At 36.2% G+C, this 17,253-nt stretch overlaps 1 protein-coding gene and 1 pseudogene across 1 annotated transcript; one reads left to right on the top strand and one right to left on the bottom strand.

Annotated features, from left to right (window-relative positions):
- Positions 1–1,733: 1,733 nt before the first annotated feature.
- Positions 1,734–4,292, bottom strand: LOC115954657. Its single transcript, XM_031072575.1, has 2 exons — positions 2,816–4,292; positions 1,734–2,436 (listed from the first exon to the last, which is right to left on the bottom strand). Exons 1-2 carry the CDS (start codon positions 4,187–4,189, stop codon positions 1,846–1,848), a joined length of 1,965 nt encoding a protein of 654 aa, XP_030928435.1. The 5' UTR covers positions 4,190–4,292; the 3' UTR covers positions 1,734–1,845.
- Positions 4,293–7,150: 2,858 nt separating this feature from the next.
- Positions 7,151–8,405, top strand: LOC115957224 (annotated as a pseudogene).
- Positions 8,406–17,253: the final 8,848 nt, after the last annotated feature.

The following is a 17,253-nucleotide window of genomic DNA, read 5'->3' as shown; positions in this document are numbered from 1 at the left end:
GTATCAGAGCCAAAGTCAACAGTCAAATTGCTCACGGGTCAGATCCGGGTGGTCCGGGTCGGGTCGGTACGGGTCAACGGTCAGCCAGGTGACGTGGTGCTGACGAGACGACACTGCTGACGTGGCTGCTGACGTGTCGCTGACGTGGACGTGCTTGCGTGGCTGCTGACGTGGAGTGATGACGCCATCCGATGACGTCAGCTGTAGTTTATGCCGTGGAGTCTAGATGCAGCAAACAAGTGTGTGTGACTTCTGATGATAGTGTGCACAGATCTAAAAAGTTAAGTCACGGCTTTGGTTGAGTTTGTGGGTCTGGGCGGCGCGTGTGGCTGAGATCCAAGCGGGGAGTCAAGAACGTTCCACGGCGCGTGAGAGTTCCAAGAGCCATTTTTCGCGCGTGGTGAACACGCACGCTCCTGCCATGCCGGAAATCTTCTGCTGATGTCATCTGACGTCATCCTGATGACGTCAGATGACATCAGCAGAAGATTTCCGGCATCGCAGGAGCGTGCGTGTTCACCGGCGCGTGGAGGAGTCGCCAGAAACTAGGGAGGCGCGTGGTGGCGCGTGTAAGCTCGGTTGAGACCCATAATTTTAGGTTCTGTAGATCGGAGGACGACAAGGCTGTCTTGGCGGCGCGTGTGGCTGAGATCCAAGCGGGGAGTCAAGAACGTTCCGCGGCGCGTGAGAGTTCCAGGAGCCATTTTTCGCGCGTGGTGGCGCGTGCGGCTGCCGTTGGAAATTGGGTGCCTCGATTTTGTAGATCGGTGGACGAGGAGGCCGTCATTGCGGCGCATGTACCAAGAACACGATCCGGAAGTCAAAATCTGAGGCGGCGCGTGGAAGATTTTCCGATTACAACTGAGGCGCGTGGAGGCGCGTGGCAGGGCTTCAGGAGACCGTATTTCTGGGTTTTCCTCACGGGAGGCCGGGGAGCACGTCTGTGGATGGCGTCATCACTCCAAGTCAGCAGCCACGCAAGCACGTCCACGTCAGCGACACGTCAGCAGCCACGCAAGCACGTCCACGTCAGCGACACGTCAGCAGTGTCGTCTCGTCAGCACCACGTCACCTGGCTGACCGTTGACCCGTACCGACCCGACCCGGACCACCCGGATCTGACCCGTGAGCAATTTGACTGTTGACTTTGACTCTGGACCAGTTGACTTTGACTTTTTGCGTTGACTTTTGACCAAAAGTCAAAATTTCCAAAATGACCTATCTTGCTCAGTTTTTCGCGTAGATTCCGATTTTGGCCTCCGTTTCTTCATTTGAAGCTCCGAAATTGGACAATTGGCACATTCTTCATTGTGGTTTCTTCAAAGGCATTCTTCAAGGCATCTCCAAGTGATCTTCTCATACTTATCCAACCTCAAGTCTTCATCGAGCTTCCGCCTTGAGTTTGAGGGAGGGTGTTAGAGATATATATTAGACATATTAGCCCAATGTAATAGGCCCAAGCCCATTCCTGCTTGTACTAGTAGTCTAGGGTTTAGTCGCCTATATATACTCATGTTAGGGTTCATTGTAACACAGGAAGTTATTGTACTACACTCTCATACAATAAAGATGTAACCCTTAAGGGATTCCTCCGTGGATGTAGGCCGTCAAGGCTGAACCACGTAACCCTCGTGTTCTCAGTGTTCCTCTTCTATGCTTTCTCTTCCGCATCCATTCTAGCATACAAAACATGGTATAACACATCGCATTGCTAATATTTAACAGAGTTTAAGATACAATCATGGAAATTCCCCTACATCAAATACCATCAATTTGACAAAACAGAAAGAAATCCCAAGTCTATTGGTCATTAGCATCATCAGGTCTGGTTTGGTAGGGTGGCATCTACGACAAGGACAGGGTCTCCATCCTATGGGAGGTATCTCCAGATTGATTGCTGACTAGTGGCTCAGTAGGCTGAGAAGATGAGGGAACAGAAGATGTCACCGGTCGAGGCTCAAACGGATCAGCAATAGCCTGAAATCTCTGATCATCAAAAAACCGCGAAATCCATGACTGGTAAAGATCCCTTTGATTGGTGAGCATGGTATTCTCCTTCTTCACTATCTCATGCTCTCTTTGAAGATCTTGCAGCTGACGTCGTTCCTCAATCAAAGCTTTCCTTGCAACATACCAAGCTATCTTAGTCTGCACAGCTGGGCACTCTTGAGTGAGCATGTGATGCGGCAGCTGCCAAGGAAGCTGGTGATTTATGTGCCTTCTCTCACCTAGCGAACTAGGCCTTGTGGTCATAATGAAGTTGTCGTTAATATCATCCTCCACATATTGCAAGAACCAAGCCATCGCCTCCTTCATCCAAGGCTGCACATCGGGGATAGATTGGGGATCAAGATGTGGATCGGATGGCGAGTTTGACATAGGCCCTTTGCCATGCTCAGCACAATTAGGGTCACTCTCATCTCCAAAGTTAAACGACTATACAAAAGTAAAAAGTCAATTACAAGTAAATATTTCAAAAATTATGCATTTGGACAAACTCAAAATTGCAAGACCACGAATGATAAGTGGGGAGGAGCAGGGGTGTTAAGGAACCGCCAAAATATTGTTGAATTCCAACACACAAGGCGAAGTATTGGTATGGTATGAAGATCATGGACTAGGATTAATGGAATGATAACAAAAGAAACCATAATTTGCAGAGACTTAATGCAATAATAAGCTGTCCACTGAATTAGTTAATAATGTGCACACAGTAATGTTAAATCCCAAGACACAAGTAATGGTATGGTATGCAGAGAAAGAAAAATAATGAAGAAAAGAACAACGGGAGCATGAAAGAAATAGAAATACATACCAGGCCAAGAGAGAAGCAACCATGGATATCCCCAAGATTTCGGGAGCGGGTATTGATGTGATAATGAGCGGAATACAAGAATTTTGCCCTGAAGAATCCGGCGTTACCTTCATCTTCATCGCTACTATATTCACCTTCATCTTCATCTCCACCTTCACCTCGTAAGTGTTTATCCCCGAGGGCTTGAAAGATTACGATGCTAATAACACCTTTTTTGTTATCGTCAATAGCATGATAACCATGCCGATGCTTGAAATGCAGAGGCCTGCCAGACATCACAAAACAAAAGACTCCATTCCCCAAGTGAAGCAAGCTTGATGAGGTAATTGAGGAGTCCAGCGTTGGAGGAAATTTATGGTAAATAGCATCCACAACGGAGCTCAAGTCCTCAGATGGAAAATAAAGAGGGTTCTCTACATCTGCACCCATATTCTCCTCCTCCTCCTTCTCATTTGCATCAGCTAATGGAGTTATTGCAGATACTTTCCTGTTGTAAACTCCATAAAGGGTATCCCCTACAAACTCACTCCTCCCTACGAAACTACCAGAGTAGGAAGGCAGGTTTTGGTAATTTATCCATTCACCTCTATCGAGATCATAACAATATAGGCGGTGTTGAAGAACACCATAGCCGAATTGATTATGAAGGAGAACCTTCCTTCCCACAACAGCATGCCCCACCCATTCAGTCTCCTCTGGCTCCGAGTCCTTAATCAAAGGATGAGAAGGAGTTGGCAAAGTGGACCACTTATCAACTTCAGGATCATACACCTCGAACAAAACATGCTTTTTTATATCTGAATTCTTTTCGTCTACATTTTTTAAGAATTTGGATGTGAAAGTGCTTCCAACCACGTAAATCTTCTCATCCACCACAAACCCCAAAGGCTTAGCCTTTCCGGTCTGCATTGGTGTACCACTTATCATCATCAACTTCTTGTTGTTATCACCAATGGTGGTGTTGGTGTTGGTGGGGTCAAAAACATAGACATCTCTAGGATATCTATCTCGCTTTACATTCTTGTACTTTGTCTTAACATCTTTAGCAACATATGGGTGATCCAAATCATCGTACTCGCCACCAAAGAAGTAAAATTTGGAACCCAGTTGAACGCAGCACATGCCTCGAGGGTATTCACCCCTTTTGAGTTTGAGGATTGGGCTTGGGGTAGTGTTGGGAAGTGGACTTGGGTTATGCATTTCGGCATTTTGTGCTGATTTCGTTGGGGGAGGAGGGAGAGGATTTGGTACAGGAATCTCATACATTGAATACAGGACTGAGGAAGATTCATGGCCAAAAAATACGTACAGCTGGTTCGATTTTGCTGCTGCAGCTGATGATGGCGCTGCACTATCACTCTTTTCCGAAGCCATCACCACGGCGGTTCTGAGTGTTTTGATATGAACTTTGAAGATGTGTTTTATAAAGGTGCAGAGTAATTTGCAAAGGCAGCCAGATCAGATGTCAAGTCTTGAACTGAGCTCTGCACAAATTCTTAGTATAAATTGGTTCTCAAGAAGCAAAAAGCAAAAGAAAGCGACAATTATGTATGTCCTACACAAAGGAAGCTAACTAGTGGTCACCACATTCACACATACACGCTTCTGCCTTTCTAAGCAAGTAAAGACTCATGTCACTCAAGTCAAGACTCTCCCCCCCCCCCCAAGAAAAAACATAAAAAAAGACTGTCAAGCCTAAAATTCCCGTTTCATCAACAATATCTTTTACAATAAATTTTCAAGTTATTATTTATTTTCATTTAGCCCATTATTAGCATCATTTTCTGGTTTATCATTTCAATTGGTTGTGACAAATTGTGTGGAAAAAAAAAAAAGTTTCTAGACTACTTGCTAGAAGAAACCTTAAAGTATCCACTAATTTTTTTTTTTCTTTCTCTTCCATCTTTTTACATTTGCATAGTTTCAAACTTCGAAGTTTTGCTATAATCTCAAATTTTAACTACTTAAAGGAATAGAGGAAGAAAAGTTGAATACTTGAATTGTACATAATTTTTTAAAAATATTCAAGATTGTGAGATACATATACAACTTTTTAGGTATTTTGTTATATTCTTCATTACACTTTTATATTATTTTGTAAAGATATAAATTACAATTTTAACTTTGTGCATATAAATTAATTTCTCAATTTGATTATCATTAACTATTTACATCGAAAACAATTGAGTAAAATTAAACTAGGTATAAACAAATAAATTAAAGTTTACGTGTCTATTAATTTGTGTGTGAAAATTACATTAGCTTTTTAGTTTGTTATTAATATTAAATTAATAGTTTTAGATTAATTTTACTTTCAATCTTATCTTTTAATCTTACTTTTTTTAACTAAAATTTTAGTTCCGCCATTAGTCCTAATCATGTGAGGCAATAGCATACCATAAGTACATAACACTAGCATTAGCACATCAACCAAGTAACAGATTTGGTGAGTAGGAGGATTAATTTTTTGGGGGTTAGGCTTGCCTCTAGTACTTTTTAAAAGATAAAGTCATTTTGTTTTAATGAAAAACTATCACATCACCCACTAACTAAATAAAATGTGAGGATTAAAACTTTCTATCACTTATCATTGTATATTTAAATCAAAATGATATATCTAGTTAAAAAAGTACTGAAAAGAAGCCAAACCCAATTTTTTTTTACCTAAACATTTCAAAATCTCCCAGCCCCTCCGGTGTGAATGGAACATGGTAATTGGAAAAAAAAAAGATCAGCTTCCAAGTCATGGGAAGAAAATTCTAAGAAATAGGTTTGTCGCTGCTACTACTCTTCCTAGCAAGGGAGTAGTTGACCCATTGAGGCAAGTCTTCTGGGCCGGACATGAGGAAAGAGAGGGGCAGGTGATTTGACTCTTTTTCTTTTTATTATTCCTTTTGGTTCTTATTTTTGATAGGCAAGTAGTGGGCATAGATTTCTCAGAACTTTTCACCTTTTCTTTTGGAAAAGGCGAGCCTAGATTCCTGGAAGACCTTGGAGAGGACGGTTTTTGAAACCTTAGGCATTAAGATTTAAGATAGAGAAAGTAATACCAGACAAAAAATTTATCAAATTATTTGTTTATTGATGTGCTAGATTATTAGCAATAGGTAAGAAAGTAATATCAGTGATGAATTTAAATAAAAATTAATAAAAGTTAGCCGGTTCAACTAGTATGAAAAATATTTTTAAATTTTTTTTGTGTAAATAACATTTTCTAAGATGTAAACAAAGGAACCAAAGCTTAGATTTTCATTAGTATTTGGGAGTTGGGACCGAAGCTCTGTTAGATGTATTTTATCAAAAGATTTGATAGGTTTAAAAATTGCTTATTTCTAGTATTATATTTGTATAGTGTTTATCAAAATATATAGTTTTTAGTAAATTTATATATATATATATATATTTTTTTTTTTAAAAAAAAGAGGCTCTATGCTGGGTCCAGGAAAATTTGGAATTGAGATGTGGGCCAAGTTTTTTATCAAGCATTTGATCCATTTTACGTGAATTAATCAATAGCTAATCAATTAGTTTTGTAACTTGTAACAATGAACACAGAATTTAAACGAAGGATTGCACGCAGTTGGAGAGGATTAAAGGAAATAAATACATCCTCGAAGAAAATGATATGGAGGCCCAAAATGTTATACTCAAAACTGATAGGACAAAGAAAGATGCGGATGTATTGGAGGGGAAAAATGGACTTTTGCCCTTATTTTGTAAAAAATCTAACATAATGTCTCTTTTTTGAAACTATTAAGCACTATATTCTTGTTTTGAAACTCGATTTAAAAAAAATCGAGTTAATTACAAGTGGAACTCAACATTAACAATTTTGAGTTATATGCATATTTTGTCACTTAATTTTAAAATAAAAAAATATATTTAAGTGAAACTCCACTTGGCTAAAGTCAAGTTTCAATTAAAAATTTACATATAACTCGATTTTGAGGATATCGAGTTTTATATAGAACTCAATTTTGTTAAAATCGAGTTTCAAAAATCGGGACACAGTGCTTAATAGTTTCAAAACAGGAATATTGTGCTAGATTTTTTAAAAAATAAGGGCAAAAACTCATTTTTCCCTGTATATCGGAGAAGTCATTGTCTCGTAGGTATCTTGACTTGGAATTTCATGAAGCACTCCATAAGGAGAAAGACAAATTAAACATTGAATTGCAGCAATCATGAACAAATAGAGTCCCATAAATACACCGGGTCTGTTTGGATACTGCTTATTTGCTAAAAACTGAAAACTTATTACTAAAAACATTGTAAGAAAATATTTTTTAAACAACCAAAATACTATTCATGTGTTTTGTGAAACTTGGCTGGTCCATGAACAGTGCCATAGGACCAGTCAAAACACAAACGCAAACGCTGGCAGCAGTACGCAAACACACACCTAGTGAACACTTTATTGATGTAATGGAAAATGTTGTAAATGTGCTACCTGGAAGAAGATCTCGAAACGTCTTGCCAATGAACCAACTTATGTGATATTAGGGTAAGCGAAAAATATGAGTGAGTAGTAGTGAGACTTGATATGGTAGTCTCTTTTAAGTCTTATGATCTGTTTGGTTAGACATTTTGGGAGATTAAAAGAGTGTTTTTAAAACTCAAAATTTTGTTTTGCAAATATAGCTCCTTATAAATTTTTTACAAACACTCATTTTAAACTCAAAATACAGTTTCCCAATAGCTTATACAAACACGCCTTAGCCAAATTAACAAGCTTCATGAAATTCTACCACAGGTACATATCCAATGTAAATTCCAGCCATGGGGACATTGGATTAAAGCCAGAAGATCATAGTCAATGGCAAACTGATCTTTTCGATTGTTGCAACGAACCTTGTTTAAGTTAGCATACTAAACCCCCTTTTCCCTACTTATAGTAGGCATGGTATTATAGAGGTCCAAGACAAAAGTTAGGATCTAAGTTCCTCAAAAAAAAAAAAAGTTCTAACTAATATATATACATGCGAGGTCATGTCTGCATATATCATTGACTACTTAGAAAATTGAATCAAACTTATTACCGTTTGATCTTATCATTTGGATTAGGATTTTAGCACATCAGATTCTTAAGAAATATTTATGATCAGCAATTAGGTATTCTTATTTTGTTACAGGCTTCAAGACCTGGGTCTACCCTTGTGGAACATTTTCGTGGATAGCTAACCTGGTATTAAAGGGAAAAATATATAAGCTTGTGAAACATTGTGATGGGATCATCATAACTAAAGTGCTAGTTGTCAACATAAATTGTAAATCAATTTTGAAGTACAGCTCGTGAAAGATCAATCAATTATCTAATGTCATACTCCCTCTTCTGTGGTTGATATGCTGCTACACCTGTTGCATGAGATGGAAATTAAGGAACTTTTTAACATAGAGGTACTTCCTTGGCCATCAAAGAAGTGCTTTAGTATGCAGGACAAAACATTAGCTTCATACTATCTTTGTTTTGTTTGGTAGGGAGATTCATTGGATGACTTCTCTCACTCATCTCATGTATTGCTGCTGCGCACTAGTTCAAGAGTGGCGAGCTCGACAGGCTTCGATGGTAGGTGTGCAGTACAACAATTGACTACATCTTCTGAACACTCTTGTTACTTGTACATGGGGAGTTTCTTTCTCAGCTAATAGAGCACCAGAACACAATTTGTGGAAAATGAGGTTTTTAATAAACTCGAAAGATATTTCCATGTCCCACAACCCAGATACTCAAATCGACTTTATCCATTTACACAAGTTAGGCTAGTGATAAGTGAGGAATTACTTGAACAATCTATCATTGACTCAGAAGATAAATGACCCAATATTTAAAATCCTACTTTTGAACTTAATTTACTTAATGCGTTTTCCATCTCTAATAAACCATGTTAATTCTCGCTTGACTTGAGCAAAAATAGATTTTGCTCAAGATTTCTCTTTGCATTGTTTAAGGGGGCTTTTTACAACTTTTAACTTTAAATTCAACCCTACGCAGGTTGCCAAAGAAGAAAGATGATTCCTCCACCATAGTGACCCAGGGACGGACCCACGTTGAGCCCAAAGGTGGCCCGGGCCCCCTTGGGCCCAAAAATTTTTTTTTGAGCAAGTAAAATTTTCAAAAAAAAAAAAAAGGGCTTGGGCCCCCCTTAGTTTTTAGCTCGAGCCCCCCTCCCAAAAATCAAGAACCCCCCAGCCCATCATCCGGCTAGTCCAAGAGCCCATGACCCAAGTAAATCTATTAAAAAAAAAAAAAAACAACACTCAGCTCTCAGTAGTCAGTAGGCCAACACCAAATGGAGAAAGCAAAAAAACCAAGGAAAAAAATGAAAAAAAAGAAAGAAAGAAAGGAAAGTGAGACTAAGAGACGAGACAGAGGATAGAGAGGTGAGACAGAGAGTGAGAGAGACCCACTCACCCACGCCGACAATGCCGCCGCCCACGCCCACGCCATGTCGTCGTGAGTCCGTGACGCCGTGACGCTTGCGAGCCCATCTTGACCTTGCTAGTTGCTACTTGCTACCTAGTACCCACGCCGGCGAGACCCACTTGTTGCCGCCCACGCAAGACCCACTTGCCGTCGCCACTGCCGCCGGTTGCTCGATCTACCCAGCCCAGCTTCGTTGCTCTAGCCTTCACAGTTCACAGGTACTCTTATCTTTTCCTTCAAAACCTAATAAAATGTTTGTGACTTTGTGATCTGAGAATCTGAGATTCATAGAAAGTAATGTTTGTAACTTTGTGATCTGAGAATCTGAGATTCATAGAAAGTAGAAATTGTGCTTGTGTTGTGCCTTGTGAATTGACTCTGTGCTACTGTTGCCTATAGTGTTTTTTTTTTTTGGCTTTTTGGCTTTGTGACTCTGTCACTCTGTGTTTGTGACTCTCTCTCTTGTTTATATAGATAAGAGAGATAGAGATAGAGACAGAGAGTAGAGTTTGTAGAGATTAGTTTTTTCTTTGTTGGCTTGTAGTGGGCATAATAGGGACAAGTGGAGTTGGGCAACAGGCAAGTGACAGAAAAAACAAAGGGCAAAGTTAAGAAAAGTTTTTGTTAGTAGTGCAGGGAATAAATTTATGGTGTTGGTAGTCGGATTCATTAGGTTAGTGGGTCAGTGTCAAAAAGATGGAGACAATCCAAAGACATAAATAAAGGCAGACCAAACACAAAGACATAAATAAAGGCAGAACAAACACAAAAAGAAAAAAACAAATCATATATTATAGAAAATTGTCACACAAATTTAAGAAAATAACGGTGATTCTTATTTTATTTGTAGATCATGAAAAAATCAACTACAATGCTTGATTTTTTCAAAAGAAAATCAACTACTTCCGAAATCAACGTGGGATTGCCAACAACTAATGTTGCTATTCCAATTGGCACTTTACAACGACTTGTAGAAACACGTTGGAGTTCACATTTTAGATCAGTTTCTAGCTTATTAAGGATGTTTACTTCAACTGTTGAAGTTTTACAAAATATAATTGATGATGCAATTGATGGAGAACAAGTTGGAGTTCACATTTTAGATCAGTTTCTGGCTTACTCACCACTGTGATATCATTTTGTGAGAAGCATTGCATTGATGTCCTGGATATGAATGTTTGTTATGTTCCTAGGCGAGGTCGAGCTAGTAATCAGCAAGATAACGTTACAATTGAGTATCATTATCGAGTAAATATTTTTTATGCTACAATAGATTCTCAACTGCATGAACTAAATTATCGGTTTAATGAAGATGCAATGGAGTTACTTAGGCTTAGCTCAGCTTTAGAACCTTGAGAGGCATTAAAATCTTTCAGAAGTAGTGATCTTTGTTTGTTGGTAGAGAATTTCTATCCACAAGATTTCACAGATTATGACAAACAAGTGTTGAAGAAGGAGCTTTATCATTTTGAGCATAATGCAATCCAGGATCCAGAGTTCAAAAAATTGAAAAGTTTATCTGAGTTGTCTCAAAGGTTAGTGAGAACTAGAAATTCAGAACATTACAAACTTGTTTATAGAATGGTGAGACTTGTGCTTATTCTTCTAGTTTCTACTGCTACTACAGAGCGAGCATTTTCAGCTATGAAAGTTGTCAAAACTAACCTTCGAAACAAAATGGAAAATGATTTTTTGACGGACTCTTTGATGTTATACATTGAAAAGGATATAGCTTCAACATTTAGTTTGGATTCAATCGTAGATGATTTTGAAGATTTGAAAGAGCGTCGAGTTCCCTTTTCATAGATGATTGTATAAAGAAACAATAGTGTTTCGTGTCTTTTGTTTTTGTTAGTAGATGATTGTATCTTAATATATTAAGAAACAATGATTTTTGGGTATTTGTCTTGGTTGATAGTTTATTAATATTATATGGATGCGTATTTGAAATTTTTTTTTTTCGCTTATCTCCGCCCCCCCTCCCCAACTTAAAATCCTGAATACATCCCTGCACCATACCAATTTCATGAAGCCCTGAATCCCCTATATGATGGCTGTCTGTAAATTCGACTTGCGTACCAGTTGTAGGTATATGGCATATACATGTATTGAGAGTGAGATTTGTATGGCATTATGGAAAAGGTAGTTTAGAAGTATGCATCAACCCATCCAGGCTAAATGAATATTACATGGCAAAAATATAACATGATCATTTAGAGCTTATATCATGACAGAGATAATTGTATGATATAATTGATCACAGCAATAGCAGCGGCAGCGACGCCGTCATTTTGCCGAGGCGGAGGCGGAGACGACGGAAGTGAGGATTGAAGAGCTGACGTGGCGGTGGAGGTGGAGGTGGTGGAAGTAGAGAAGAGAAGGTATGGATTTGATTTGGTGTCAGTGAAGATGAGGAATGCAAAGCAGAGGAGTAGAACTGAGAGGGTTAATATGAATGGGAATTTTCTTTCTTTGATTAGGTTTGGGACTGTGATAGCCATTGTAGAGCAATAGAGAAAGTGTGTGAGAGAGAGAGTTTAGAAGTTAAAAATAAGGAGCTGGGGATGGTGGAAGAGACAAAATATAAGAAAAAAGGGAGGCTTTGTAGTTTGTTCTCTAATTTAGCGATTAAAATGCTAGTATTCCGCGAAGCTTTGACCTCTGACTTCTGAGAGAGGCGCTTTTGCGGTTTCGCCCGTAACTCTGTATTCCACACATGGTCCCTTTATGAGTCTCTGTGGGATTGTTTAGAAAACATGTACAATTTGAATTTGGTTGGTTCTGAATTTAAAATAAAATTAAAAGCGGTCGGCCCAATCTTAAATTGAAAAATTAAATCTTGCTGATTTAAACTGGGGGTAGAATAGTTTAACAAAAAAAAAACTGGGGGTAGAATCAATTTTAATGTTCTAACTTTCTCTTTTAAAAAAAAAAAAAAAAAACATCAATTTTAATGAGAACTTGTACACAAAAATTTGCTAATTTAAACTTTTTTTTAAGGCTTAAACGCAAAAACTGATTTTTCAATTCTTAGATTTCCATTTCCGCTGAATTGGACCCTAAGAGCTAAGACTTAACTTCCATTAGTTCTTATAGGAGAGAAAATCACGTTACTGATCATGTGATTAGTGACATGATTAGTGAGTTTTCTTAATGCGAGCACATGATGGCTACAATATATTTCTCTCCATTGCCAATTAATTCATGTTATTGATAACATGATGACTACGTGATTTTCTCATTCATATAAACTCCAAACCTCAAATGGTATTTTTACACTTTTTTAAAAATATATATATAGACTATGCTTTTGAAATACAAAAAATTAAGAACTTATTTTTGGAGTAAATGTGCAAAGAATTAAATCTTAGAGGAGAGAGAGAGAGAGAGAGAGAGAGAGAGAGAGAGAGAGAGAGGCTAGTTAAGTGTGTTGACTATAGTTAGGTGGGTTAGGTAAATGGTTATGTGTATGCCCAAAACACATGTTAGCTTCATAAGGTGTCACTTGGTCTAGTTTGGAGGAATTCTTTCAAATTGAGTTGCAACCAAACTTTATCCAACCAAACATTAATACAAACAAGTAACAATTAAGGTTATAACTTGGTCGCACTTTATTTCAATTTAGGTTAAATATCAATCATCTTAATCATGTGATGTAATATAGGACACTATTGCTAACACATCAACCAAGTAACAATTTAACAATAGAATATATTAAAGATACTACTATTTTACTACAAAAATTTACAAAGCATAATATTAAAGGTAATTGATAGGTTACATCAAGCATAGTGAAAACAAAATTATTAATTTTTTTATTTTATATTTTAAAAGTTGATATAGTAGTATTTTGTGATGATTGTATATCTATGGAGTTTAGAAGACTTTTATTACTGATACATAGACCTTCATGTTAAGGGATTTTCTGTTGCTGTTTGGTAAGCCCACGGTTTTTTTTTTTTGGCATAACATGTCCTTGTTCCCTTGCATTTGTTTTAGGGTTGTCTGAAATAGGTCTCGCGAATAACATGTGTTGCTTCTTTATTTTATTTTATTATTTTAGTTTTTTATCTAATAAAATTTCTATCTCAAAAAAAGAAAAGAAAAAAAGAAGTAGATACATTTGATTTCAAATTTATTGATTAGTTTTTTTTTTTTTTTTTTTTTTTTTTTTTTTTTTTTTTTTAAGATAAAGCTATTGGTTAGTTTTTAAGTTAAAATGTTTTGGATTTAAAAAAAAAAAAAAAAGGGTTTCGGGTAGGGTATGGATATCCATGGATAATAAATAAGGGTAAATTTTGGGTATGGATACTGATGGGTAATGATATTCGGGTATCCATGGGTAAACTTTTCGGGTAGGGTATAGGTATACTCGATCCATACCCTACCCATGGCCATCCCTACAAGAAATTGTTTTCTATTTTAATGAAATTTTATTTACTTAAAAAAAATTAGAAGAAAAGCTAGATATCATATCATAGTAAAGACACATGGATAGTTGTGGCTTAGTTTGTAGTACTAGAATTTTTGTTGTGTTTATTCATATTTTGATGGTAAGTGTTTGTGCAATATTTATTCATTGCCATTTTTCAGCAATTCATTTATAAATTCATAGTTATATCATTTAGATATGTTCTTGCATATTGTCCATGTAATAAGAAACACATAGAATGCCACAAAATCCAAATGGACGAGGGAAAAAAATGACCCTTATGGAAGGGAAAGAAACAGAATATGGAGAAAGTGGGACAATCGTAATCAACTCCCAAGATTATACTTAAATGTAGTCATCCTTATTCATCATAAGGTTGAATCAGGGGTTTGTAATAATGGATGGAACTATAATTTGGAGTCTAATGTGCACAACAATCATGTTATTTCCAGACATAAGTTTGAAAAGCATTTTGTTCTCAATCATAATAAATACGAGATTACGCTGAAACAGTAGTTGGAGAAGAGAAAAAGGAAATAATTGGGATGATGAGTATTTGAAATGGAAGGTATATCGGCCAGAGGAGAAGGCTAGAAAAATTATACAGGGCATACTCCATGTGGTTTGTGAGCTTCACTCTCGTGGTTTTTTTCGTGGATTTTTGTACCATCCTAAAAATTTTGCAATCCAAGATAAAGACTTAGTGATAGGAGGTGATCACAAGAACAATAAACATGTCTTCCTCATACACAAAAATCATAAATTGAAGGACAGTTCTGGCGTTCCATCAAATAATAATACCTAGCAAGGTGACAGGCTTGCGGTGTCAAATTTGATTTTCAATCAAATTCTTGGAGCTACTACATCTAATGAGAAATGGTGGTACCATAATATCTTCAAAAGCTATGTGAACTACTTGAACAAATTAATGATGTTAGTTCCAACCAATGGAAACTTCTTGTTAACCACCCATCTTTGTGGCATTGGAAGTCAAGATTTAGTTCCATTGAATGTTTGGATGCATTATGTGAATGCTAATCCAACTTCTTATACGTATCAACATATGATAAATGGATTTAGAAAAATTACTATATTGGGTTGGAGAGAAAACATTCACTACAAAAAAAACAAGTTTGTAGTCACGTTTTTAAAACGCACCTATACCTCCTAAAAATGTGGGTATAGGTCAATTTGAGCTATACCCGCATTTTCTATAACGAAGTTTCGTAGTGTTGGTATTACACTATGGCAATAGACTCAACTGATCTATACTAGCATTTTCAAAAGTGCTATTATAGATCTTTCACCTATAGTAGCGTTTTTAAAACGTTAGTATAAGGTTTTTGTAAAAAAAAAAATAAATTATCACCTATGTTGCATTTTTAAAATGCTAGTATAGGGTTTTATTTTTTTGTAATTTTCACTTATAGTTACATTTTTAAAACATCAGTATAGGTTTTTTTTTTTTTTTTTTTGGGCAATTCACATAAATTTTTTTTTTTCCATAAAATTTCTTTAAAACTACTGGGTAGTTTTGGTAGAAGCATTTTTAAAATGCTAGAATAGGGTTTTTTTATTTATTTAAATTTTAACCTATAGTCGCGTTTTTAAAACGCTAGTATAAGGTTTTTTATCTTGTAATTTTCACCTATAGCTATGTTTTTAAAACGTTGGTATAGGTTTTTTTTTTTTTTTTTTCTTCGAGCAGTTCATAGAATTTTTTTTTTTCCCCACAAAATTTCTTCAAAACTACTCGGCAGTTTTGGTAGCAGTGTTTTTAAAATGCTAGTATAGGGTTTTTTTTTTAAATTTTCACCTATAGTTGCGTTTTTAAAATTGTAATTTTCATCTATAGCCGTGTTTTAAAAAACTTTATATATTGGCCTTTTCTTTTTATGATATCAATATATTCAATTATCTTTTTATTAAATTTTTTCTAATTTAATTTTTGGAATGACTACCTGAAAAACATTCATTGTGCCACCATTGGCCTCACATCAAGTTGGGATTGGTATGATTTGAATTTTTTTGTTGGGATTGGCAAATGTTTGATGATTGTCAAAGCAGAAATAATGGCGTTAGTTCCAGAGAAACAATTTTGTTTCGGTTAAATTGGTTTTGAACTCGGGACTAAGAAGGAAAAACCAGTACTAGGGGTGTGCAGAAAACTTGCTAGGTTGGATCGATTTTTAGGGCTTGGTGGGTTGGGTTGGGTTACAATTCTTTTTTAATAGTGGGTCGGGTTGGGTTTGGGTCATAAAATTACAAATCCGCCAAACTCGACCCGACCCGCCCATATTTTAATATATGTTTAAAATATATTATATATTTAATAATTAAAAAAAAAAACCAGCTATAGAGCACTTCCTCAGTTCCTACTATCATATATAATATAAAATCTTATTAGTTCTTTTAATATATATATTTATTATATAATTAATAAAAAAATTAAAAATTTAGATATATTTTTTTTATAACTGAGTTAGGAACTCATGTATATTTTGTTTTTATAAGTGAATTAGGATACTAGTTTATTTATATTTTGTTTATCAACTTAGTTGGATACTTAAACATATTTTGTTTACAACTAAGTTGGAATATTAGTTTATATATTAATGCATATTTTGTTTATCAACTCAGATGGCAAATGTGATATTTTTTTTCTACTCAATTTAATAATAATAGTAATAAAAAAAATTGTCCAACCCATGGGTTCAACCTGACCCAACCCACCCCATGTGGGTTGGGTTGGGTTGAGTTGAATTTTTTTTACTGGGTCAAAAAATCTCCTCAATCCGACCCAATCCGACCCATGCATACCCCTAACCAATACGAGAATATGTTTTTAGGCAAAACAAGAAATGTTAGTTCAAGACGTGGCAAAGATCTATGACTCCACTTGCATACCTACATATGGAGTATTCTGGGACTGACATGGCTTCCATCTTCTATTCTTGTGTGCTGTGGCTAAGAATGAGTTGGAGAAGCTCTCAATGATATGAGGAACAAGGGGTTTTTGAATCTTTCAAGACACAGCGTTGTATTTACTTTTTATAAGGTAATTTGCAAGGCATCAGAAAGCCCGGCCCACTTTAATACCCAATTAATGCAGTAATATTTAAGTTTCAATTAATAATTGTTTATTTTAGGAATTTTCAATAAAAATTACTCTGCTAAGTAATATAGTTACATCCGAAACTGGGTTTTTCTTTTTTCTTATCTTTAGGTAAATATTAACAGTTGAATTGATTTTAATTTTTTATTTTTATATAAATTTTGTAGATTATTTTTTATTTTTTAGTTTTGACTAAATTATTGACCCTTTTTATAATGTAAATTCGTAATCTTCCTCTCTCCTCTCACATTGTTTTACCAATAGCAATCCGCGGTTAGTTTTTTTTTTTTGTTGTTGCTATCTCTGCCCCCTGATTATCTTTGTTTTATGTTTTTTTTCCAATGCATTTGTGATTATTTGTGGCTAATCTTAGGTTTGTTGGGTGTGCATTTGAACTGAACTTGATGTGGTTGTTCATGTGATTGGGTTTTAATTAGATGAGAAGCTCTATTAGCTTTGAGAGCTCT

Source organism: Quercus lobata, chromosome 8 (assembly GCF_001633185.2).
Source record: "Quercus lobata isolate SW786 chromosome 8, ValleyOak3.0 Primary Assembly, whole genome shotgun sequence".
In the NCBI taxonomy this organism is placed as follows: domain Eukaryota; kingdom Viridiplantae; phylum Streptophyta; class Magnoliopsida; order Fagales; family Fagaceae; genus Quercus; species Quercus lobata.
This window is presented reverse-complemented; position numbering and strand designations above follow the sequence as displayed.

Coding starts and splice junctions, on each gene's coding strand:
- LOC115954657 (XM_031072575.1), bottom strand. CDS start 4,189: ATGGCTTCGGAAAAGAGTGATAGTGCAGCGCCATCATCAGCTGCAGCA. Junction 2,437..2,815: donor GTTGCTTCTCTCTTGGCCTG/GTATGTATTTCT, acceptor ACTTTTGTATAG/TCGTTTAACTTTGGAGATGA.